Source organism: Dermochelys coriacea, chromosome 6, assembly GCF_009764565.3.
Source record: "Dermochelys coriacea isolate rDerCor1 chromosome 6, rDerCor1.pri.v4, whole genome shotgun sequence".
NCBI classification, from domain to species: Eukaryota; Metazoa; Chordata; order Testudines; family Dermochelyidae; genus Dermochelys; species Dermochelys coriacea.
The window spans coordinates 13087477-13114325 of record NC_050073.1 but is presented as its reverse complement, the minus strand read 5'-3'; the positions used below and the strand labels follow the sequence as shown (position 1 = coordinate 13114325).

The following is a 26849-nucleotide window of genomic DNA, read 5'->3' as shown; positions in this document are numbered from 1 at the left end:
GCTGGGTAGGTGGGATTTAGGATGGCCAGACGGCTGCCCCTTAAATTCTGGTTGGTCAGTGGAAAAGGTGAGGGGTGGTGCTTAGTGGAGAAGTCTCACCCAGAACTCTAATCTTTATTGGTCAATGGCAGAGGTTTAAGGATTGAGGTTTCTGGTCCATTCACAGTGCTGATTGGTCAAAAGTCAAGTGTAAGGGGTGGGGCTCAGGCAGGAAGTCCAATGTCACACTGGTTCCTCATTGCAATAGGGTGGGGGTTTGGACAGGCGCTGGAGCAGAGATTCTAGTTCATTCTGCACATGGGTTGGTCAGGGAGGGGGCTGGTGGGCAGGGCCGCCTGTCAGAACAGCTGTGTCGAGCCCTGTTCACACTGTAATCACCCTTCTCTGTGTTTCTCTCTCCTGCAGAATGTGGAGCTGCGATGTCACAGACGCTTGCTGTGGGGATCTCGCTGCTGTTTTCAGAACCAGCCAGAGCCTGACAGAGATGGACCTGGGTGCTCATTATTCTCTGGGAGATACTGGATTGCGGCTGCTGTGTGAGGGACTGAAACACCCGAACTGCAAACTGCAGATTCTGCGGTAAGTAACATTTGGCCTCTTCTGTGTATTTACAGGTGTCCTCGGTGTAACATGCTTGACACGGTGACAGATGGTGGGGGGGAGAAAAATATTTTTTTTCTCTCTGCTCCACTCTGATGTTTCTTGGGGACTGAGAGTCACCTCGTTACCCCCCTGCCTACAGCAAGAGGGAGTCTGACTAGTAGTAGCTGGGTTTTAGCTCCCTGGCATCAGCAGCATTTCAGGTGATCCCCTGCCTGCTGTGATGTTCCTTTTCACCTCCAGGTGGTTTTGATCATTTGCCATGGTCTTTGATGCTCTTACATTGAATGTTCTGGGATGTGGCAAGGGTAGACAACACAGGGTTCTGTAGATATGTTACATGTTATACTTGATGAATAAATATCCTATAAGACGTCTTTGGTGTATTGAGTTTGTCAAGTCTGAGGTAAGAGCTGTTTACAAAGAACAGGGGACCCTTTGCCAAGGCCGCTCTGTGTCACACCAACGCAATTTTCTTTTCTCTTATTCTTTATCTTTCCTCTTATTACACCGTCTCCATCTCATGCTGACCCTGGTGTTGTTCCTGGGAAGCGCTTTAGCGAAGAGGTGATCTTGCATTTTGCTCTGACCATGGCCAGGACAGGGCTCAGTCTGATTCCCTCTCAGAAGGCCTTCTACAGCTGAGTTCTAGCTGTTGAGAACACTCTGCTCCAGTGCCCTGGAGTGTGAACCTGGGCATCTCCAGTGGGATTGTCCCTGTGGAGCACAGTTGAGACTCTGCTACAGGCTGTTGGCCTTGGCAGCAACAGCGCAACTCCGTACCGTACCTGTCACACTGCAAAACCACCCACAAATGTGCGTACCTCAGTGCACAAGGGATCCCATCACCTCTGATGTTTAACCTGCTCAGAGGAAATTCAATCACATATTTTTTACCAACACATCCCTCTGCACTGTTCCAGCACAAGCACTGGCAAAGCAGCTGCAGTCGTGCAATGAGTCTTCTCCCAGTGCAGTTCCACATTGTCCCTGCCCATCCTTCCAGGAGCATTTTGATAACTCAGAATAACAAGGCTCAACACAGGGGACTTTAGTGGAAATGTAAGGGCCTGTGATGTATAGGAGGCTAGACTAGATGAGCTAATGATTTCTTGTGGCCTTAAACTCTATGAGGCTGATTCTGTCACCTGCCAAGCCGCTCACTCGAGTTAGTTGCAAAAATTCATAATTTTGATTCAAAAATGGATGGTGTATTAAGCAAAATATTCCAAAGAGAATTGTTTCCATTTTTCAGCAAGCTGTGCCACTCATATGCATAATGCACCCCACAATGCATAATGACTGCATGTTGACAGCATTCACAACAATTTCCACTCTCCTGAGATGTGCTAAAGAGAAAACAGAGCAGGGTTATTAGTTAACAAATTAACATCTGGATGAAACCTACCCTCTGGAGTCCCCCACCCCAACTAAATCCTCTTTTCCATGGTTGTCCATCACCCATTGATTGCTCCCATCCTTCCAGCCCCAAGGGACTCCACTATAGCAGGTGGGGAAGAACTTTGGTGAGCATTCTCCGGGCTGTGTGGAGGACCCCCAAGATATTTTTCCTTTGGGCCCAGAGCACTCATATCTCTAGCTCCTATAGGAAAACAGGATAGAGAGGAACTGAGTTTAGCTACTAAACAAACAAAACATTTGAAAAAATAACAAAATTTAAACAAACAAGCAAACTCTGTCTAAAAACCTAACAAACATGAAAGAAGAAATATATTAAAAGAAAAAAAATCCAGCTCCTCACCGCCCTGAGCACCGAAAGCTGCTGGTGTTGTTCATGATCCACTCTGGGCCTTCAGGCCCAGCACCTGTGTTGGGGTGAGGGGAGAGGCAGTAGGAGCTGCTGACCCTCTGTCATAGCATCTGCAAGTGCAGGCTGTTGCTTCTCACAACACATGTGCAGATCCTTGTGTAGGACCAAACTATTTAAAGGAGGCAATGCAACAAACTGAAAAGAGTGACTATGTGCAGACAGACACTATAAGCCGTAGACATTATGCACCTGCTCCAGGAAGCAGTGCAAGGAAATGCAGGGTAGGTGCAACAATCTCTGGGCTCTGCAGCATTTACAGAGTTCACTCTCAGTGAACGTAGTTCATTGCATGCAGCCAAGATAAAACAGCTAGTGTGGATGCACTGCATCATTGCAGCTTCCAGTTCAGTCACACTGATTCAAGTTGCAATGTGGAGTTCTCTAATGTACACGTTAGATCATACACTATTTAGGGCTTTGACAATTAGTATGAGGACTTTGAATTCAGTCTGGCAGGGAATGGGAAACCAACTGAGTTTGTGGAGCATCAGAGAGAGGCGCTTGCATGAGTCATTGTTGCTTAAAGAAGGAACTGCTGCCACCTGAATGTAGTACTTCTCTCCCCCACAGGCATAGTGACTTGTGTCAGTCTAACAATATTCACTGAGTTCTAGCCAATTGCTTGGCAATACTTGTGGTTCATAATTAAATGTATTTAAGAGACCAAATAACCCAGCTTACCTTAATTTATTAATAAGGGACAAAGCAGACAATACGAAAAGGAGGCATACATACACTCCTGGGAAGCAATTAATGGTACAGCATGTTCACCTCACACACAAGTTGTGCTTCAAAAATATGCACCCAAGATAGCACAGCATGGTTATTGACAAGTTAGAAAGCACTGAATATGTCACCCAGGACTAGAATTCACTAACGGGTGATCTAGAGGTACGACCTGTGACAGAGTTTGAATAGGAATCACCAGTTTGCTCAGAAACTTCACATTTTCTGCCAAGACAAGGACTTAGCCAAATAGTTCAATCTACTTCTCCTCTCCAGACCAGATCACTGTAATTCACTGCACCTAACACTCAGTCTAACACTGCATATGTTCCAGCTGATAGAAGAGAACTCTCCACCTCTTTTGTGCTCTATGCCACTATGACCACATGAGCTCAGTGCTCCAATCCCTCCATTGGCTTCCAGTCAGCTTCTGATGCCAATTTAATGCCTCCATGAAACTCCAGAACCAAGCCCAGGACCAGAGATGACTCCCAGCCAGTAGGGGCAGACAGAGAAGCAGCCTCAGCAGAGACTGATGGACACTGATGTCATCAGACTGCCTGCTACAAGTTGTCACTCTTGACGTTCTCTTCAGTGGTTTGAGCATTGGCCTGCTAAATCCAGGATTGTGAGTCCTTGAGGGGGCCATTTAGGGAACTGGGATAAAAATCTGTCTGGGGATTGGTCCTGCTTTGAGCAGGGGGTTGGACTAGATGACCTCCTGGGGTCCCTTCCAACCTTGAGATTCTATGTTCACTGGCTCATCTAGTCCTTTTGTACTGTGTTAGGGTACCAGTGTTTTATAACAGTAACTCGCTCCTTGAACTCTCTGAGGCAGATCACAAAAGTAAGACGTAGACCAGGTTGAAAGTCAGAGTTCCCATTTTGCAGCACATTTTGGAAAAAAATTTCCATTTTCAGAATGAAAAGTAAAAATTTTGTAATTTTCCCCTGGAATGGAAAAAAAAAATGAAAGAATAGTTTTTTAAATAATCAAAACATTTTGTTTCAAAATCTGTAAAAGAAATTAAGCGTGGGCGACCAACCACCGGGTCTCCCAGCTCAGCAAGGGCTCCCAGGTCTTTTAGGCTCCCAGCTCCCCATCAGTCCACTAGAAGCCCTGGAGGGAACGAATGAGCCAGGAGACTTGAAACTCAGAAGCCAGAACTTCAAGGCTCCCAGCTCTGTGGCAGTCAGGAGCTGAAGCCCTGCTCAAATTACAGTTTTTAGGGCTGGGAGGCTCCCTATGGCAGAGCCTGAAACCAAGCCTCAGCTAGAGCCAGCGTTCCCAGGGTTTCCAGATGCTTAGCCAGTGACTTACACCAGTTCAGTGGTTTCACTTTCTGTTAAAATGTCAGCATCAAACATACTGCTTTGATCTTGTTTTTTAATTGAATGTAAATAGTGTGTGTAGATTATAGTAAATTTAGGCCTTAACATAGGATGTCTTCATTTCAAATTTAGTTTTAAATACATTTTTCTTTTTAAATATAAACCTATTTAATTTTTTATACTACTCGGATTTAAATGAAAGCTGACTTAAGGAAAACTTTTTTTTATAAACTACTGATTTTTCTCCACCCTACTTACTTGTAATGTCAAGTTTGAGGCAAAAGCAGAACGTGACCAGAAACTTATTTCTGCAGGATGGGTTGGCTAGTTTATGTTACCACTTTGGAGTCAAGACTAAAAACAAAGATTTAAGTCTGTGTGAAGGGGGATTTTTTAGCTTAAATTATAAAATATTTGCCTGAGTGGATCTTGTTTCACCAACTCTGACTGGAAGCCAAACACTGGTCATTGAGCTACCAAATGATGCCCTTTTACAGAAACTCTTCCACAATTTTTGGCCCATTTTACCAGTTATTGGCTCCCTGGTAGCAAGTGGAGATCCATGGCAGCCCCTACGTGTAGGAGCCGGAGTGGGAACATGCTAGGCACAGTTCCCGGGAACTGTGTGGCATTGAGACTAGTAGTGAGCCTATTGCCAATAGATAGGTGACATTGGATGTAGTTTTTCAGTTGCAGATTAAGTGGCTCAGAAATGAGAGATTAGATGATACCACGTGGTGAGCCAGTTGGAACTGGTTGTTAAGTTGTGCAAGGATCATGTTAAGCAATGCAGATCAGTTAGACAGTGAATGTAGCAGAGCTCTGTGAGACTGCCTGGCTCTGCATGATTACTGAACAGCACAGGAGATGGCTTGTAAGTCAGGCTGCATCAAGCAATGGATTTGTAAGTACTGGCCAGAGTGCTACATGCTCAAGAGTTTGGAGGGTTACATTTCCCTCCTCAATAGCTAGGGTGGCCAAATTCTGAGAAGGAGGGGGTCATGTTATCCCTGATGGCCACAAAGCTGAAGAGGTAATAACAAAAATATTTTATAAATAGGGAGTAGGAGTCTTCTTGTCTTAATATCTTCATAAAAATTGCAGACAGAAAAACTGTTCTCAAATCAGTCCAGGCTACAAATGATGACTTTTTTTTTTTTTTTTTTGCATTTCATGGTACAAGTTCATATTGTTGTATGATTACAGACTTTTGCTTCAACCAAAGGAAAAAAAAGTAGGGGAAAATGCATACAATATATCACCTGGGCCTAAGTATTTCCCAAACTTTCAAAAACAGTACAATTTTCAGTACATAGTTGCATTATTACTCATATTTAGAAGATTTCTGCCACTTTTGGTGAAAATTAAACATTGGGTTTTTTTCAGTTGTGGCCATTTTTGTAAGTCATCCTAATGCATAATGAAAACAATGAAAGTTCTTGTAATATTGATAGAACACAATTTTGCCCTTGAAATGTACGGCAAATTTCTAAAATACTGGAAATGACACGTGACATTTCAAAAACATCTGAGTCAGTCTGACCTTCCCCCCCCCATTGTCCCCACACTCACACACACTGGAGTTTCCTCCCTTCTAGGGAACCCATTTTGAATTTTTCAGTTCCCTTCCAACAGCTGTTGAAATGTTTGCTTGGGTCTGGTCTAGTCAGTAGTTAGATCTTTTTGAATTTTTCCAACACACTTTAGCAAATCACAATAGGTTTCACAGTGAGAAGCCTCATCATTTGCTCAGGCCCTACTGTTCAATACCTGATTGGTTAAAAAATATGGGGCCCTTCTGAACTGAGAAACACAAGGGGACTAAGCACAGCTCTATGCAAGAGAAAGGATGGTCGTGTAATTAAATTGCTGGATTAAACCTCAGACTCTCTGTGTGACCTTGGGCAAGTCATTCAATGTCTTATGGGTCTCAGTTCTCCATTTGAGACAGGATAGGGACTGTCTGTGTGTATTGTTGCACCTTCTTTAGCACCAGTGTCCTGTTCTGACACCAGCATTACCCTCAACCAAGTGGTGGCAGGTGTCCAGCACCTCGCAGATCAGAGGAGAAATCGGTGACAGGGAGTCTGGATAAACTCGAAGTGAAACTTGTCACATTTACGTTTATTCACCTGTTCTGGACTGAGATAGTCACACAGCAGAGGCTCCTCTTCCATAGATCTGAGCCCAGCACCAAATTCCCAAAGAGAATCTCTGCCTCCAGAATGGACTCTAATCAGCTCCCAGGGCAACGAATAAACTCCCATACTGTTGACACAGCTACCGCCTTCCAATAGCTTATCCACAACACCACTCCCCATTTGCAGGGTGTCTCTCCTTTTTTATACCATTTGCAATCTTTTTTCCTTCATGTGTCTTTTCCCCACTTTGGGTCCTTTTTCTCCTCAACTTCTCATTTGTCTTCCCTCATTTCTTACCTCTAAATCCACATGTGGATTGGTCAGGGAGAGGGGCTGTTGGGTGGGGCCACCTGTCAGATCAGATGTGATGAGCCCCCTTCACACTGTGATTCCCCTTCTCTGCGTTTCTCTCTCCTGCAGATTGTGGAGTTGTCATCTCACAGATGCTAGCTACGGAGATCTCGCAGCTGTTCTCAGCACCAGCCGGAGCCTGACAGAGCTCAACCTGAGTCATAATAAACTGGTTTCAGTCTCTAAGGTGCCACAAGTTCTTTTTGATAATAAACTGGGCGATGCCAGAGTGCAGCTGCTGTGTGAGGGACTGAAACACCCAAACTGCAAACTACAGAAATTGGAGTAAGTAACATTTGGCCTCCTCGGTGTATTTACAGGTGTCCTCTGTGTAAAGTGCTTGATACAGTGAGAGATGGTGGAGGGGAGGAGAAGTTTTTTTTTTCTCTCTGTTCCACTCTGATGTTTCTTGGGGATGGAGAGTCACCTTGTTACCTCCTTCCACCCCTGTGCCTACAGCTAGAGGGAGCTTTACTAGTAGTAGTTGGGTGTCAGCTCCCTGGCATCAGCAGCCCTTCGCTCACTCAAGCACTCTCTTCTGGGCTTATTCCAGCCCAATCACTGAACCCCTGATTCATTCTCCTTTGATATCCAGCCCCTGAGTGTGGCTACTCACAGAAGTACCAGAATCTCTGCACCCAAAGATGTAGTGTACCCCAGTTATCAGAGTTACCTTAACCACTGCTTCTGTAAGCCACACAGCACTTCTGAACATTTATCATAAAAACAAAAAAAGGTTTATTTAAGAAAGAATGAAGATTTATCCAGGAAAGAGAGAAGGTGATGGAAACAACTGGTTGAAACACAAAACAAAATCCTAAAGTGTGAACCTGGGTCTACACTTGCCAATAGTTCCTTTTGTTTCTAAGGAACTAAGCTTTCCCCACCAAGTTCAGTCAGTTGCAGAACTAGCTGGTGATCCCCTTCCTGCTGTGATGTTCCTTTTCACCTCCAAGTGTTTTTGATCATTTGCAATGGTCTTTGATGCTTTTACATTGAATGTTCTGGGATGTGGCAAGGGTTGACAACACAGCATTCAGTAGATACATTACATGTTATACTTGATGAATAAATATCCTATAAGAAGTATTTGGTGTATTTAGTTTGTCAGGCCTGAGGTGAGAGCTGTTTGCAAAGAACAGGGGACCCTGTGCCAAGGGCGCTCTGTGTCACACCAACCCAATTTTCTTTTCTCTTATTCTTTATCTTTTCTCTTATTACACCATCTTCATCTCATGCTGACCCTGGTGTTGTTCCTGGCAAGGGCTTTAGCAAAGAGGTGATCTTTCATTTTGCTCTATGGCCAGGCTAGGGCTCAGTCTGATCCCCTCTCAGAAGGCCTTCTACAGCTGAGTTCTAGCTGTTGAGAACACTCTGTTCCAATGCCCAAGAGTCTGAACCTGGGTATCTCCAGTGAGATTGTCCCTTTGGAGCGCAGTTGAGACTGTCTACTACAAGCCATTGGCCTTGGCAACAACAGCTCAACTCCGCACCATACCTGTAACTCTGCACAGCCATACAGAAATGTGTGTACAGCAGTGCCCACGGGATCCCATCACCTCTGTTGTTTAACCTGCTCAGAGGAAATACAATCACATTTTCCACCACCACATCCCTATGCACAAGCACTGGCAAAGCAGCTGCAGTCATGCAATGAGTATTTTCCTCAGGGAGTTCCACATTGCCCCTGCCCATCCTTCCACGAGCATTTTGATAATGCATAACCACTGGGCTCAACAGAGGGGATTTTAGTGGAAATGTAATGGCCTGAAGTGAAGGAGGGCAGACTAGATGAGTTAATGGTCTCTTGTGCCCTTAAACTCTATGAAGCTGATTCTGTCACCTGCCACGCCGCTCACTGGAGTTAGTTGTAAAAATTCATAATTTTGATTAAAAAATGTATGATGTATTAAGCAAAATATTTCAAAGAGAATTGTTTCTATTATTCAGCAAGCTGTGCCACCTATATCCCTGATGCATGTCAGCCCCACAGCAGCTGAGGGAAGACTGACTGGTCTCTGCTAGGCTTGGCCTCAAACTCCCACCTCTATGATTTACAAAGGCACAATGAATGATAAATACAGTGTTATAGAACTTCAGACACGTGTCATGTTAAAAAAATTGTTTGGTGTATTGGGAATTCTTGTGCAAAAACATAAAATGCTATACCACGGCCGCTGATTTACGTGCATGAACATAGACACCCCACAATGCATAATCACTGCATGTTGACAGCATCCGCAGCAATTTCCACACTCCTAAGATGTGCTAAAGGGAACTCAGAGCCAGGTAATTAGTTAAAAAATTAACACCTGGATGAACCCTACCCTCTACGTTTCCCCACCCCTACTAAATCCTCTTTTCCATAGTACTGCATCACCCTCTGATTGCTCCCATCCTTCCAGCCCCAAGGGACTCCACTATAGCAGGTGGGGAAGAATGTTGGTGAGCATTCTCCGGGCTGCGTGGAGGACCGCCAAGATATTTTTCCTTTGGGACCAGAGCTCTCTTCTCTCTAGCTCCTAAAGGAAAACAGGATACAGAGAAACTGAGTTTAGCTATTAAACAAACTAAACATCTGAAAAAATAACAAAATTTGAAAAAGAATCAAACTCTGTCTAAAAAACATGATTGAAGAAATGAATTAAAAGAAAGCAAATCCAGCTCCTCACTGTCCATAGCACGAAAACTCAAAGCTTCTGGTGCTTTTCATGACCCACTCTGGGCTGTCAGGCCCAGAATCTGTAGGGAGTCGGGGGCGTGGCAGTAGGAGCTGCTGAGCCTCTCTCTTGGTATCTGCAAGTGCAGGGTGTTGCTTCTCACAACACGTGCAGATCCTTGTGTAGGACCCAATCATTTAAAGCAGGCAATGTAGCAAACCAAAAAGAGTGACTAAGTGCACACAAACACTATAAGCCGTAGACATTATGCACCTGCTCCAGGAAGCTGCAAGAGGAAATGCAGGGTAGGTTCAACAACCCACAGGCCCTGCAGCATTTACAGAGCACACTCTTGGTGAACATAGTGTATTGTATACATCCAAGATAGAATGGCTAGTGTGGATGCACTGCATCATTGCAGCTTCCAGTTCAGTCACACTGATGCAAGTTGCAATGTGGAGTTCTCTAGTGTACACATTAGATCATACCCTATTTAGGGCCTTGACAATTAGTATGAGGACTTTGAATTCAGTCTGGAAGGGAAGGAGTTACCAGTTGAGTTTGTGGAGCATCAAAGAGAGGGGCTCCCATAAGTCATTGCTGCTTAAAAAGGAGATGCTGCCATCTGAACGTGGTACTTATCCCCCTCCCCCCAAGGGAGAGTGACTTGTGTCAGTCTAACAATATTCACTGAGGTCTAGCCAATTGCTTGGCAACACTTGTGGTTCAACATTAAATGTATTTAAGAGACCAAATAACCCAGCTTACCTTAATTTATTAAAAAGAAAAGGAGTACTTGTGGCACCTTAGGTGCCACAAGTACTCCTTTTCTTTTTGCGAATACAGACTAACACGGCTGCTACTCTGAAACCTTAATTTATTAATAAGGGACAAAGCAGTACAATACGAAAAGGAGGCATACATATACTCCTTCTGGGAAATAATTAGTGTCACAGCACGTTCACCTTACACAGAAGTTGTGCTTCAAAAATATGCACCCAAGATTGCACAGCATGGTTATTGACAAGTTAGAAAGCACTGAATATGTCACCCAGGACTAGAATTCAGCAGTCAACTTTTTACCTTTTCTTCTTGTATCACATTGTATCCTTCTCTTTCTTTTGAATACTACATTACAAGAGTTACAGAGGCACTACCCAACCTGTACTGGGATGTACAATGGATGTATCGTGCCGTCAATCAATTTTATATTTGCTAATGTCAAAAGCTATGTTTTGCTTTGTAGAGTACATATATTTGAAGTGAAGTGCTACCTGCTGTTATGATAGCCTGACACTTTCATCAGTAGACCCTATTTTCTATTGCTTTTAGCTTTGCTAACCTTAACCATAGTGGCTTAAATTTTCCATGCTGGGTGTCTGCTTCAAGCTGAATATTTTTGTGAAATTTCAGACTAAATGGTTCATCCGTAGGCTAGGAAAACACACTGGTTCCGCCAAGTAATTCTGGTGAACTTTTCAGTGAGAAGCTCTATCCCCCCCATGCTTTTGAAATTTGACAGGGGGAAGCATTTGTGCCAGGTATATGCCTATTTCTGCCCCAGTTTTCAAAGTTATAAGCGTTTGAAAAAATCTCATTGTTGATGCTCAGTGGAGACTTATTTCAGCTTTGCAGCTAGAATCTCCAAAGCTCCCTCCTTCACTGAGCATGCTCCGCCCTGGGGCTCCAGAGGACTGAGCCAGCCCTGATTGGGACCGCTGATGAAATCAGGATTGGATTGGGAAATCCTGACTGCTATCTTGAGGCATGGGATATGTGGTGGGAGAGATTCCCACTCCAATCTGAAAGGGGTTAATGAACTCCACTGGGCACACTCAGCCCCAACCTGGCACACCTGTGACACCTATTACACCTGGAGAGGGGTGGCTCCTTAAAAGGGAGGATCAAAGCCCAAGGCAGGCTGAATTTAAGAGGGAAGCAGAACTAGTGCTCCCTAGCCCTGCAGAGCAGGGGCTGCTCTTCAGGGAAGCTGCAGAAGAGATTCTGCTGCCTGCACCCTCTGGAGAGGCAGAAGAACCATCTTCATTCTGTTTTGCTTTTCATTAGACCCCAGGTGCTCAGCCTGGTCCTGTGACACTCAGGGTGTTAGGAACCCAACCCCCTTCTCAGAAACTGTATACCTGTTAACTTGTGAAGAACAGCGGGGTAAGCTCAGACTGTTTTGTGGGTTGCACTCCAAACCAGCGCTATAGCAACACCTCCAGTCATAAAGGGACCTTAGGGATGAGAGAGGCGCCCACCCTCACCCCAACGGGTGATCTAGAGGTACGAACCGTGACAGAGTTTGCATAGGAATCACCAGTTTGCTCAGAAACTTCACACATTCCGTCGATACAAGGACTTAGCCAAACAGTTCAATCTACTTCTCATCTCCAGACCGGTTCACTGTAATTCACTGCTCCTAACACTTAGTCTAACACTGCATATGTTCCAGCTGATAGAAGAGAACTCTCCACCTCTTCTGTGATTTATGCCACTATGATACCTCATGTCTGTGCTCGGATTCCTCCATTGGCTGCCAGTCAGCTTCTGCTAGCAGTTTAATGCCATTGTCTTAAACCTCCATGAAACTCCAGAACCAAGCCCAGGACCAGAGATGACTCCCAGCCTGTTGGAGCAGACAGAGAAGCAGCCTCGGCAGAGACCGATGGACACTGATGTCATCAGACTGCCTGCTACAAGTTGTCACTCTCGACATTCCCTTCCTTGTGCTGTTTGTTGCAACTCTTTCCTTTCCCATCCCCTCACAGTTGGTGCATCTTTGCCTCTTTCCATGCTCCCCTCTTTCCTTCCTTCCCCCCGCCTTCTTTGTCCCCCTCCCTTCCTATTTTCTTCCATTTAGCTAATCCCCACTTAGCAACTCCCACCCAAAGAATTAAGGAAAATGCAAATGCTCACCCACCTTCCCCCCCCACAGCAAAATAACATTCGAAAGGTCACTTTTTCACTGTTTATTCTGCTTGTGTGTTCTATGCCTGTCCACTCCCTTTAGTCTGTCCCACTTTACCAGTTAATGGGCTCCCCGCATCTCACTGTTCACCACCAGATACAGCATTGATTTGGTCAGCTGAACCTCCATGTGCTTGTTCCATAATCATGGTTTGTGGCCCAGCACTTCGATGGTTCAAATGATGCTTATCAGCCAATGTCCTGTGTGGGGGAGAGCTGTCTTGTTCGGGTTCCTGTGTTTCAACCAAAAGTGTCTCCAGTGAGCTTCTCTTCTCAACAAGTGAACTATCACCAATTTATTCTTTTCTTTGCAGACACTGGACCTTAGGTGCTAGCCGAATAAATTCCACATTTTATTTAGGGTAGTTGTATTTTTTATTACAGTAAAGAGACAGCTTTGCTATAGTTAAGGTTCAGACCAGCCTCCTTTTTAAAGTTAGCTAGATGCCTGAGAGGTCTAAAATCTACACGGTTAATCAGAGTGCCTTGAATTTGGCATGTCTCATGGGTGCAAGGGCTTCTGATAGTGACCCAACATTGGGGTAATTTGACCAAGGGGTTCCTGTGATACGGTCCCCTCCCCCCAGCTCTTCTTAAGGTTGACAAATTCCAGCAACCTATTTATGCTCATAGATAAAGATCAATCTAGGGCTCAAGTCATCACAACAGGGTCTTGAATGCTTGAGGGTTCCCCAACAAAGGGCCTGGCACCCACAAGCCCTTTGGAAGAAATCAAATTAAAACGTTATTTCAGAGAGAGTTTTCATCTCCCATTCGGCACTTCAGAAGTCTTGTGCACCTATTTATGTGCTTAATATATTAAACTGAGCATGTGCAGAGAGAGAGAGAGGCTACTATCCGGAAAACTACCCATCACAGGACCTGGGTGACTCCAGGGATGTGTTATGGTAATTGCATCTGAGTAAAACCCCTGGCACTGTGAGTCCAAATCCAATCCAGGGCAAAAATCTGAAGTAAAAGAAGCAGGTGTATTGCTCCAATCTGCCTCTATTACGGGGGAAGAGGGGGTTAATTTGGGGAAAACAGAATCTCAGTATAGCAGAATATGCAGAAGGTGCTGAAACTACTGTTTGAAAAAAACACACAAGCCAATGCTCGCTGGGAGGGGAGGGTGATTGGGGTGAAAGAGTAGGTGGGAAAATAGGTTGAGATTCAGGTAATGGGGTTCTAGGGACAAAGGGGGAGAATGGTTTGCATGTGCCACAATCTGGGTTCCCCCCAGTCTGTCTAAGGAAGCGTGACCTCCCCCTTCCCTGCTTCCCTCATGTGAGCCAGGTTCGCGGGGAGCTTGCATTTCAAGGGGGGTCTGAGCCCCTCTCTGTATTCCTTATGTGACTGGGGATCCCTTGTCCCCCTGGTGGTGTCTGAACTCTTCTCCATGTTCCTGTCTGAGTGCAAGGCTCCCGGGCGGGGCCCTGATCATCTATGGGGGTGTGTCCCCCATCAGTGTCCCCTCATGTGAGCCAGGTTTTGGAGGGGACTTGCCTTTCTGGAGTGTCTGAGCCCCTCTCCCTAACCCCTCCACGTAATTTGGAAGTAACTGTCCCCGCTTCCTGTCACCCACCTCCCCGTGTGTGCTTGGCTCTGGGAGTCCCTGTCCATTTATGGGAGTCTGACCCTTATCCTCCCCCCCATCAAGTGAGGCAGGAGCCAGGGGGCTTGCCTATTGGGGGTGTCTGAGCCCATTTCCCTATCCCCCATCTAAGCCAGGATCTCAGGAAGCCCTGCCCTGTAGCTTAAAACAGGCATGCTCAGAGCATGCACCAAGAACACGCTTCTGAGACAGGTATGCTTGACACACATGAGAAACTCTCCAGCACTGAGGGGGGAAGGGAACACCCAGAGAAATGAATGGAACAGTTCACTTGTCTCAGAGCTATTTTTTCAGGCTGTCTTCATCTCCATGGGTATTCTCTTTCAGCTGAGAATATCTCATTGAGATGAATGGGCCACTTACCACCGCTCTGAGCCTTCAAATTTGAGGTGTGAAACCCTCCCAGGGTAGAAATCTGAGAATGAACTGTAAATATTTGGGGGTGGGGATTAAATTAAGGTAAATGCCCACAGAACTTTAACTCTGCCCTCTCTTGAGTGATGTTTCAGAATGCCCATAACATACACACTTGCAATCTGGCATTTCATTGTGATGGACAGGTGCTACCTGCTCTTGTCCTACACTCAAACACTGAGCCTACTCCCCAGAGAGAATGCCACACTTGTAAAATTTAACAACCCCTTCAAACCCTTTACAATCCCTTCAGACTTGCACACAGGTTACCCCCTCAACCTATACTTTCCCCTACCCATCATTAAATCCATAGACTGCTCTTATATCCCATGTCACTACTAACAGTAACCATAGCACCCAGTGCCCTGCTATTGACATAACCTACGCAATTCTATACTGGAATGATGCCGACTGGAATCTCATGGTTCACACGCTCCTCTTTCTTTTGAGAATACACACAGTGGGGAGACTCAGACCCAGATCCCCTCACATCACAATCACAGCTCTATGATGATGCTCCTGAAGGTAATCCCTAGATCTCGTTGTGTCACAAACACTGCTCTTCCGAGCTGCTTCCACTTATTCCTCCACCACTCAGTACAGTTATACCTAACACAGTGAATGCATCTGGAGGGCATGCACTTAATTCCCAGTGGCTACTGCCAGTTCCAGGGGGCAGTGTGGGTGTTTACCTTTGCTCTGTATTTCCTGGTTTTCTGCAGTGTGAGAAAGGCATAAGGTATTACTGAGCAACTCTGAATTAAACAAGATTTTTATTTAATGATTAGTTTATTACGGTATTGTTTAAGTCCCCCAGCTGCGATCAGAGCCTCAGTATGTTTGGCATGGACATGTTGTAATGGCAGGTGTCACCAGGCAGTTCTGTTATAGTCTTCCCATTTCTTTTTTAGCATGTAAGCATGGTATTAGTCTTGGGGCAACATGTGTTGTGTTAGTTTTATTGGGTTTTGCAAGATTTGGTGGAGATGCAGTCCTGGGATGGAGGGAGCTGTGCAAGCAGCTAGAGAGTTTGCTGTCTGCATTGCGCTCTGATTACAGTCTATCCTGGAGGCAGGTTTCTGCTTGGGAGTTTGGTGTTAGGCTGAGATCCCTGAAAGAGGATCCCTTTATGCTGTGTGACCATCTTATTCCAGGATAGACAGTGGGAAGGCGAAGGAAATATTACAATTCCCATTTTTCAGATGAAAAATTGAGACCCAGAAAGATGGAATGACTGGCCTGAAGTCGCACAGGTAGCACATCGTAAAGCCAGTAACTGAACACAGATCTCCTGAGTTCTGATCCAGAGTTTTAACTACAGAACCGGATCATCTCATGCAGAGAGCTGTGTTCATTCTTGTGATTCTTGGTTCCAGGAGTGTGCTTTTTTAAAATGGATATCATTTCTCTTTCATATGGTTAAGGTTTTAAGGCACAGCTACTTAATAATCAGATTTCGAGTGGTTAGTCATGTTAGTCTGTATCAGCAAAAACAACAAGGAATCCTTGTGGCACCTTAGAGACTAACAAATTTATTTGCACATAAGCTTTTGTGGGCTAAAACCCACTTCATCAGATGCACGGAGTAGAACATACAGTAGGGAGGTATAAATACACAGCATATGAAAAGATGGGAGTTGCCTTACCAAGCGGGGGTCAGTGCTAACTAACCAATTCAATTAAGGTGGAAGTGGGCTATTCTCAACAGTTGACAAGAAGGGGTGGAAAACACTTTTGTAGTGCCAATGAGGCTAATGTAAACAAGGACTCCTCATTGTTTTTAATAATCAGAGTGTCTCTTGGGCTTTGCTTTGGACTACAGCTGCCAGAAACCCTCACTGAGGGAAGAAACCAAGACCACAGAGCTGGGCCTGGCAGCTCCTTTGAAGGGACAGTGCCCCTGTAACAGTATGTTAACATGTCTCAGCAAATTCAGCCTTAACTTGTCACAGTTGAGTGTTCTATGCAGAATGCTGCTTGAGGGCACTAGAGGATGGCACTGGGATGACAAAAAAGAGAAAAGCTTTAGCAAATGTTATGGGTGGCAATTCTCCTTATGGAGATTTGCTTCAAAAGGACTTAGTGAAACATGACACAACTCTGCCCATGGAGAGACAAATGCTGACTGTTGTGTCTGGTGGTGTATTCTAGCTCTTCTGATTTCTGACCATAACAGATTCATGAAATTTAAGAGCTGTAAGCCATATTACAAAATCCACTGTGCAAAGAACCACCTAGTGTTGCAAATTTTTGCCATTTTATTGCAAGGATTACAATTCTTGGTGGGGGTTTTATTCAGCCTCAGCTCCTGGAGTAATGTGAATATTTGAGAATTTTACCTCAATTGTTTTATTTAATAATATTTTTTGGGCCTTCGTGATTGTGGAGAGAAGATTAAAAATGTGACTCATGTGTAACTTACGTACTCAGGAACTAGACAGCTAAGAAAGAAAACCACAAAAGCATTAATTTTAATCATGATTTTAGGGGCCTGACTCATGACTTTTGAAAATCTGGAATTGGCAATACTGCCTCTATGTGAGGAAATGATTATGTCTTTGGAAAAGTACTTATTAATGTGAAAGAAAGGCCCAGAAAGGAGCTTCTTAAAGCAGCCGTGCTTTCAAGGGCATGTGTAAATAATGAAATCTAAGTGCTTTTACTGTCCTTCATCAGCCTACAAGTTTAAGGATCAGAGTCATAAGTGGAGACATAGATTTCCTGTTGTGTTTCTAGTATTCCTATTTTGCAGAAGGGCAGAATTCTGAGAAGGAGGGGGTCATGTTATCCTTGATGGCCACAGAGCTGAAGAGGTAATAACAAAAACATTTTATAAATAGGGAGTAGGAGTCTTCTTGTCTTCATATCTTCATAAAAATTGCAGATAGAAAAACTGTTCTCAAATCAGTCCAGGCTACAAATGATGACTTCTTTTTTTTTTGCATTTCATGGTACAAGTTCATTTTGTTGTATGATTACAGACTTTTGCTTTAACCAAAGGAAAAAAAAGTAGGGGAAAATGAATACAATATATCAGCTGGGCCTAAGTATTTCCCAAACTTTCAAAAACAGTACAATTTTCAGTACATAGTTGCATTATCACTCACATTTAGAAGATTTCTGCCTCTTTTGGTGAAAATTAAACACTAGGTTTTTTTAGTTGTGGCTATTTTTGTAAGCCATCCTAGTACATGAAAACAATGAAAGTTCTTGTAATTTTGATAGTACACAATTTTGCCCTTGAAATGTATGGCAAATTTGTAAAATACTGGAAATGACACGTGACATTTCAAAGACATCTGAGTCAGTCCAACCTTCCCCCACCCCAATTTTCCCACAGTCACACACACTGGAGTTCCCTCCCTTCTAGGGAACCCATTTTGAATTTTTCTATTCCCTTCCAACAGCTGTTGGAATGTTTGCTTGGGTCTGGTCTAGTCAGTAGTTAGATCTTTTTGAATTTTTCCAACACACTTTAGCAAATCACAATAGGTATCACGGTGAGAAGCCTCCTCGTTTGCTCAGGACCTAATGTTCAACACCTGATTGGTAAGTAGCTCTTCCTTAACAGCCTCAACCATGAGAAAAAAAGGGGGAAAAAGATGTCACATTGATTAAAAAATATGGGGGCACTTCTGAAACTGAGAAACACTTGGGACTAATCAGAGCTCTGTGCAAGAGAAAGGATGGCCGTGTAATTAAATTGCTGGATTGAACTCAAGACACTCTGTGTGACCGTGGACAAATCATTCAATCTCTTATGGGTCTCAATTCTCCATCTGAAAAATGACAGTAACAATATTTCCTTTCCCTACCATTCACCTGTCTGGTCTATCTATATTGTAGGATCCTCAGGGCAGGGACTGCCTGTGTGTAGTGTTGCTCCTTCTTCTAGCACCAGTGTCCTGTTCTGACACCAGCTTTACCCTCTGCCAAGTGATGGCAGGTGCCCAGCACCTTTCGGATCAGAGGAGAAATCGGTGACAGGGAGTCTGTTTAAACTTGTCATATTTACAGTAATTCACCAGTTTTGGAATGAGATGGTCACATAGCAGAGGCTCCTCTTCCAGACATCTGAGCCCAGCACCAAATTCTCAAAGAGAATCTCTGCCTCCAGAATGAAAAGGAGTACTTGTGGCACCTTGGAGACTAACAAATTTATTTGAGCATAAGCTTTCGTGAGCTACAGCTCACTTCATTGGATGCATTCAGTGGAAAATACAGTGGGGAGATTTATATACATAGAGAACATGAAACAATGGGTGTTACCATACACACTGTAACGAGAGTGATCACTTAAGATGAGCTATTTCCAGCAGGAGAGCTGGGGGGGGGACCTTTTGTAGTGATAATCAAGGTAGGCCATTTCTAGCAGTTGACAAGAACATCTGAGGAACAGTGGGGGGGTGGAGGGGAGGAATAAATATGGGAAATAGTTTTACTTTGTGTAATGATCCATCCACTCCCAGTCTCTATTCAAGCCTAAGTTAATTGTATCCAGTTTGAAAATTAATTCCAATTCAGCAGTCTCTCATTGGAGTCTGTTTTTGAAGTTCTTTTCTTGAAGAATTGCAACTTTTAGGTCTGTAATCGAGTGACCAAAGCGATTTAAATGTTCTCAGACTGTTTTTTGAATGTTATAATTCTTGACGTCTGATTTGTGTCCATTTATTCTTTTATGTAGAGACTGTCCAGTTTGACCAATGTACATGGCAGAGGGGTATTGCTGGCACATGATGGCATATATCACATTGGTAGATGTGCAGGTGAACGAGCCTCTGATAGTGTGGCTGATGTGATTAGGCCCTATGATGGTGTCCCCTGAATAGATATGTGGACAGAGTTGGCAAAGGGCTTTGTTGCAAGGATAGGTTCCTGGGTTAGTGGTTCTGTTTTGTGGTGTGTGGTTGTTGGTGAGTATTTGCTTCAGGTTGGGGAGCTGTCTGTAAGCAAGGACTGGCCTGTTTTCCAAGATCTGTGAGAGTGATGGGTCGTCCTTCAGGATAGGTTGTAGATCCTTGATGATGCGTTGGAGAGGTTTTAGTTGGGGGCTGAAGGTGATGGCTAGTGGCATTCTGTTATTTTCTTTGTTGGGCATGTCCTGTAGTAGGTACATGTTTCATGTTCTCTCTATATATAAATCTCCCCACTGTATTTTCCACTGAATGCATCCAATGAAGTGAGCTGTAGCTCACGAAACTTATGCTCAAATACGTTTGTTAGTCTCTAAGGTGCCACAAGTATTCCTTTTCTTTTTGCAAATACAGACTAACACGGCTGCTACTCTGAAATCTGCCTCCAGAATGGACTCTAATCACCACCCAGGGCAAAGAATAAACTCCGATACTGTTGGCACAGTTACCTCCTTCCCAAAGCTTACCCCTGACACCACTCCTCATCTGGGGGAGTCTTTCCATTTTTATCCCAGTTGGGTCCTTCTTTCCCTTCAAGTGTCCTCTCCCCGTTTTGGGGTCTTTTCCTCCTCAATTTCTTACTTGACTTCCCTTCTTCCTTACCTTTAAATCTTGTCGAGTTCTTTTCTGTTGCTTAATCAAGAACACTCTCTCCCCACCTCCCCCTCCTAGCACTAATCTCCGTAGTTTCCCACATACACCCATGTGTTTTTTCTTTCATTGTAGGACACAAACTTAGAGTCTCTCATCTCATTGGGGCGCCTCTCTTCCTGCCTCCAAAATATCTCTGGGGCTCTACCAACCCTGGCTGAACCTAGCAGCCTCCCAGGGAGTGGGGGCTTCCCTCCCTCATACAAATGCAGGTCTCTTTTTCTCTCTCAAACATCAGGACTTCCCTCCCCATTCGGTGGAGCAACCATATTTTCAAGGCAACTGTAGTGATGGAGGAGGTTGTGCAGGTGACAGTTGCAATGGGTGGGGTGTCTATATTTGTTCAAGATTTGGCAGCTGTTGGGGGTGAAGAGGGTTCCCCATGAGCCCTGGTGGGAGGGAGGAGTGGCAGTATGTGACAGCCGTGCTGGGGGCTGGTTACTGAGATGCACATGGTCATAGCCAGGCTGCTGCCATAGTTCCACACTCCGCTGGGTGGTAGCTCTACCAGGAACCAAACTCTGCGTTCAGGGACACAGAATCCGGTAGAAAATTTCTGTTGTAACCCCACCCAGTGTTTCTGGAACAGGCCCTGCCAACAGCCCTCCTCTCAGGGGCTCTTCTTCCCCAAACTTTGGGGATCCCCTTGGTTGTGGGGCTGTTCTCCTCTTTGTCTTCCAATCCCCCCAGCCTTTGATCCCTGGTCTCAGTGGAAGGTGGGTGTGATGCTGCCAGTGCTGGGCCTTCCCGCTGCCTCCCCACCCCTCCCCACGCCTGAGGGTCAGAGCTGGGAGCTGATGGGTTGGGGGCAGAGACAGGAGACGTGGGGAGCAGCCAAGCTAGTGCCGGGGTCGCGGGGGGTCAGGATCTCCCAGCTCCTCCTGCTCTGAGCCTGGCCCAGCTGCCTGGGGAGGGGGCTCCCCCTACAGCCTCCCTGTCGCAATGGGGCTGCTCTGATTGGGTCACACCATCCTGGAGCAGATCAGTGGCAAGTCCAATCTGATTGGCTGAGAGCTGGGTAGGTGAGACTTAGGGTGTCCTGGTGGCTGCCCTTTAAATTCTGGTTGGTCAGTGGAAAGGGTGAGGGGTGGTGCTTAGTGAGGACATCTTACCCAGAGCCCTAATCCTTATTGGTCAATGGCAGAGGTTTAAGGATTGGGGTGTCTGGGCCATTCACAGTGATGATTGGTCAAGAGTCATGTGCAAGGGGTGGGGCTTAGGCAGGAAGTCCCACCCAACACTGGTTCCTCATTGGCATAGGGTGGGTGTTGGGACAGGTGGTGGAGCAGGGCTTCTACTTCATTCTTTATGTGGATTGGTCAGGGCGAGGGGCTGGTGGGCGGGGCTGCCTGTCAGAACAGCTGTGACGAGCCCCCTTCACACTGTGATCCCCCTTCTCTGTGTTTCTCTCTCCTACAGGTTGCGGGACTGTGGTCTCACAGACACTGGCTTCGGGGATCTTGCTGCTGTTCTCAGAACCAACAAGAGCCTGACAGAGATGGACCTGGGTGGTAATAAACTCGGAGATGCTGGAGTGTGGCTGCTGTGTGCGGGACTGAAACCACTGAACTGCAAACTGCAGAAATTGGAGTAAGTAACATTTGGCCTTTGTGTATTCACAGGTGTCCTCTGTGTAAAGTGCTTGACACAGCGAGAGATGGTAGAGGGGAGGAGAAGATTTTTTTTCCTCTCTGCTCCACTCTGATGTTTCTTGGGGATGGAGAGTCACCTCATTACCCCACCCCCTCCACCTACAGAGTCTTTCTAGCAGTATTTGGGTGTCAGATTCCTGGCACCACCAGCTCTTCACTTACTCAAGCACTCTCCTCTGGGCTTATGCCAGCCCCAGCTTTGCTTTGCAGGCTAACAAGACGGGCACCCTAATCACTGAATCCCTAATTCCTTCTCCTATGATATACTGCCCCTGACTCTGGCTACTCACAGAAGTACCAGAATCTCTGCACCCAAAGATGAAGCATATCCCAGTTTATCAGAGTTACCTTAACCACTGCTCCTGTAGGCCACATAGCACTTGTGAACACTTATCACAAAACTAAAGTGGGGGGCGGGGAGAGGGATAGCTCAGTGGTTTGAGCTTTGGCCTGCTAAACCCAGGGTTGTGAGTTCAATCCTTGAGGGGGCTATTTAGGGATTTGGGGGAAAAATTGGAGACTGATCCTGCTTTGAGCAGGGGGTTGGACTAGATGACCTCCTGAGGTCCCTTCCAACCCTGATATTCTATGATTCTGTAAGGTAGGTTTATTTAAGAAAGAATAAAGATTTATCCAGGAAAGAGAGAAGGTGATGGAAACAACTGGTTGTAACGCAAAATAAACTCCTAAAGTGTGAACCTGGATCTACATTCATCAATAGTTTCCTTTCCTATCTAATGAAAAACCTCAGTCAGTTGCAGAACTAGCTGGTGATCCCCTGCCTGCTGTGATGTTCCTTTTCACTTCCAAGTGGTTTTGATCATTTGCCATGGTATTTGATGCTTTTCCATTGAATGTTCTGGGATGTGGCAAGGGTAGACAACACAGGGTTCTGTAAATACGTTACGTGTTATACTTGATGAATAAATATCCTATAAGAAGTATTTGGTGTATTTAATTTGTCAGGCCTGAGGTAAGAGCTGTTTACAAAGAACAGGGGACCCTTTGCCAAGGCTGCTCTGTGTCACACCAACCCAATTTTCTTTTCTCTTATTCTTTATCTTTTCTCTTATTTCACCATCTCCATCTCATGCTGACCCTGGTGTTGTTCCTGGTAAGGGCTTTAGTGAAGAAATGATTTTTGCTCTGACCATGGCCAGGCCAGGGCTCAAGTCTGATCCCCTCTCAGAAGCATTCTACAGCTGAGTTCTAGCTGTTGAGAACACTCTGTTCCAATGCCCAAGAGTCTGAACCTGGGCATCTCCAGTGAGATTGTCCCTGTGGAGCACAGGTGAGACTGTCTGCGACAGGCCGTTAGCCTTGGCAGCAACAGCACAACTCTGCACCATAGCTGTAACACTGCACAGCCACACACAAACATGCGCACAGCAGTGCACAAGGGATCCCATTAATTCTTGTGTTTAACCTGCTCAGAGGAAATACAATCACATTTTTTATCAACACATCACCCTGCACTTTTAGCAAAAACACTAGCAAAGCTGCTGCAGTTGTGTAATGAGTCTCCGCACAGTGCAGTTCCACGCTACCCTTACCCCATTCTTCCACAAGCACTTTGATAACTCAAAATCACGGGGCTCAACAAAGGAGATTTTAGGGGAAATGTAAGGGCCTGTGATGTGCAGGAGGGCAGACTAGATGAGCTAATGATTTCTTGTGGCCTTAAACTCAATAAAGCTGATTCTGTCACCTGCGAAGCCGCTCACTGGAGTTAGTTGCAAAAATTCATAATTTTGGTTCAAAACTGGATGAAGTACTAAGCAAAATATTCTAAAGAGATTTGTTTCCATTTTTCAGCAAGCTGTGCCACTCATATCCCTGCTGCATGCCAGCCCCAGAGCAGGTGAGGGGAGACTCAGTGGTCTCTGCTCAGCGTGCCCTCAAACACCCACCCCTCAGATTTACAAAGACACAGTGAATGAGAAATACAATGTTATTGCATTAGAACTTCAAACATGTGTCAGCTTTAAAAAAATTGCTTGGTGATTTGGTAATTCTTGTGCAAAAACATAAAATGCTACACCATGGCCGTGCATGAACACAGACACCCCACAATGCATAATGACTGCCTATTGGCAGCATCCACATCAATTTCCACACTCCTGAAATGTACTAAAGGGAACTCAGAGCCGGGTAATTAGTTAAAAATAACACCTGGATGAACCCTACCCTCTATGTTCCCCCACCCCAACTAAATCCTCTTTTCCATAGTACTCCATCACCAACTGAATGCTCCCATCCTTCCAGCCCCAAGGGACTCCACTATAGCAGGTGGGGAAGAACTTTGGTGAGCATTCTCTGAGCTGCGTGGAGGACCTTCAAGAATATTCTTCCTGTGAGCACTCTCCTCTCTAGCTCCTATAGGAAAACAGAATAGAGAGAAACTGAGTTTAGCTACTAAACAAACAGAACATCTGAAAAAATAACAAAATTTAAACAAACAAGCAAACTCTGTCTAAAAAACTAACAAACATGAATGAAGTAATGAATTAAAAGAAAAAAATCCAGCTCCTCACAACTGGGAGCAGCAACAGTCAAAGCTGCTGGTGCACTTCATGATCCACTCTGGGCCTCCAAGCCCAGAAACTGAAGGGGGGTGGGGGGAGTGGCAGTAGGAGCTGCTGAGCCTCTGTCACGGCATCTGCAAGTGCAGCATGTTGCTTCTCACAATATATGTGCAGATCCTTATGTAGGACCCAACCATTTAAAGCAATCAATGCAGCAAACCAAAAAGAACGACTAAGTGCACACAAACACTATAAGCCGTAGACATTATGCATCTGCTCCAGGAAGCAGCGCCAGGAAATGCAGGGTAGGTACAACAACCCACAAGCCCTGCAACATGTAGAGTGTACTCTTAGTGAATGTAATTCATTGTGTGCCCCCAAGATAGAATGGCTGGTGTGGATGCACTGCATCATTGCAGCTTCCAGTTCAGTCACATTGATGCAAGTTGCAATGTGGAGTTCCCTAGTGTACACGTTAGATCATAACCTATCCAGGGCCTTGACAATTAGTACGAGGACTTTGAATTCAGTCTGGAAGGGAAGGGGTTACCAGTTGAGTTTGTGGAGCATCAGAGAGAGGGGCTCCCATAAGTCATTGTGGCTTAAAAAGGAGTTGCTGCCATCTGAATGTGGTACTTATTTCCCCCCAGGCAGTGTGATTTGTGTCAGTCTAACAATATTCACTGAGGTCTAGCCAATTGCTTGGCAACACTTGCGGTTCAATATTAAAAGTATTTAAGAGACCAAATAACCAAGCTTAGCTTAATTTATTAATAAGGGACAAAGCAGTACAATATGAAAAGGAGGCATACATACGCTCCTTCTGGGAAGCAACAAACGTCTCAGCATGTTCACCTACGACAGAAGTTGTGCTTCAAAAATATGCACCCAAGATAGCACAGCATGGTTACTGACAAGTTAGAAAGCACTGAATATTTCACCCGTGGCTAGAATTCACCGGTCAGCTTTTTACCTTTTCTTCTTGTATTATGGTGTATCTTTCTCTTTCTTTTGAATACTACATTACAAGAGCTATGAAGGCTCTACTCAACCTGTATTAGGATGTATAATGGAAGTTTCGTGCCTTCAATCGGTTTTATATTTGCTAATGTCAAAAGCTATGTTTTGCTTTGTAGAATAAATATATTTGAAGTGAAGCTGGAAGTATCACCTCCTGACACTTGCAGTAGACCCTGTTTTCTGTTGCTGATAAATTTGCTAACTTTAACCATTTTGACTTAAATTTTCCATGCTGGGTGTCTCCTTCAAGCTGGATATTTTTCTGAAATTTCAGCCTAAATGGTTCATTCATTTTCATCCATAGGCAAGGGAAACATGTAAAGTAATTCTGGTGAACTTTTCAGTGAGAAGCTCTATCCCCCCATCCTTAGGAGGAACTTGAAATTTGGCAGGGGGAAGCATTTGTGCCAGGGATGAGCCTATTTCTGTTCCTATGAAAATCTGCCCCAATTTTCAAAGTTATCAGTGTCTGAAAAATCTCAGTGTCGATGCTCACTGGAGACTTATTTCAGATTTGCAGCTAGAATAGCCAAAGGTCCCTTCTTCACTGAGCATGCTCCACCCTGAGGGCTCCAGAGGGCTGAGCCAGCCCTGACTGGGACTGGTGGGGAAATCAGGATTGGATCGGGGAATCCTGACTTCCGTCTTGAGGTGTGCGGTATGTGGTGGGACAGATTCTCACCCCAGTCAGGAAGGAGTTAAAGAACTCTGGGCACAGTCAGCCCCAGCCTGGCACACCTGTGACACCTATTGCACCTGGAGAGGGGTGGCTCCTTAAAAGGGAGGATCCAAGCCCAGTGTATGGTGGAATTCGGAGAGAAACAGAACTAGTGCTCCCTAGCCCTGCAGAGCAGGGGCTGCTCATCAGGGAAGCTGCAGAAGAGATTAGCTGCCTGAACCCTCTGGAGAGGCAGAGGAACCATCTTTACTCTGCTTTGCTTTTCATTAGAGCTCAGGCATTCAGCCTGGACCTCTGACACTCAGGGAGTTGGAACCCAGCCCCTTCTCAGAGACTATTTACCGGTTAATTTATGAGGACCAGCGGGATGAGCCCAGACTGTTTTGTGGGCTGCAGGATTATTTTGTTTGCTTTTTTTCTGCCTTGGACTGTGGCCATGCCTTAAAGGAGGAGAAGATGCTTCCCAAAGACTGACCGCCAGGAGACCGCACTCTGCACTCCAAACCAGCACTATAGTGACACCTCCAGCCAGAAAGGGATCTTTGGGATGAGAGAGGTGCCCACCCTCACCCCAAGGGGTGATCTAGAGGTACGAACTGTGGAAGAGTTTGAATAGAAATCACCAGTTTGCTCAGAAACTTCACACTTTCCACCCAGACAAGGACTTAGCTAAATAGTTCAATCTGCTTCTCATCTCCAGACTAGATCACTGTAATTCACTGCACCTAACACTCACTCAATCTAACACTGCTCATGGTCCAGCCGATAG

The 26849-nt window shown here is 45.1% G+C and overlaps 1 protein-coding gene across 4 annotated transcripts in view; it reads left to right on the top strand.

Annotated features, from left to right (window-relative positions):
* Nucleotides 1–26849, top strand: part of LOC119857280 (NACHT, LRR and PYD domains-containing protein 3-like) — a 258531-nt gene that overhangs the window by 121660 nt on the left and 110022 nt on the right. For all 4 annotated transcript variants that reach the window (XM_043516752.1, XM_038406006.2, XM_038406002.2 and 1 more), the window contains exons 7-9: nucleotides 406–579; nucleotides 7051–7266; nucleotides 21624–21794. In XM_043516752.1, coding sequence (XP_043372687.1) covers nucleotides 406–579; nucleotides 7051–7266; nucleotides 21624–21794 — 561 coding nt within the window. The remainder of the gene's footprint in view (nucleotides 1–405; nucleotides 580–7050; nucleotides 7267–21623; nucleotides 21795–26849) is intronic.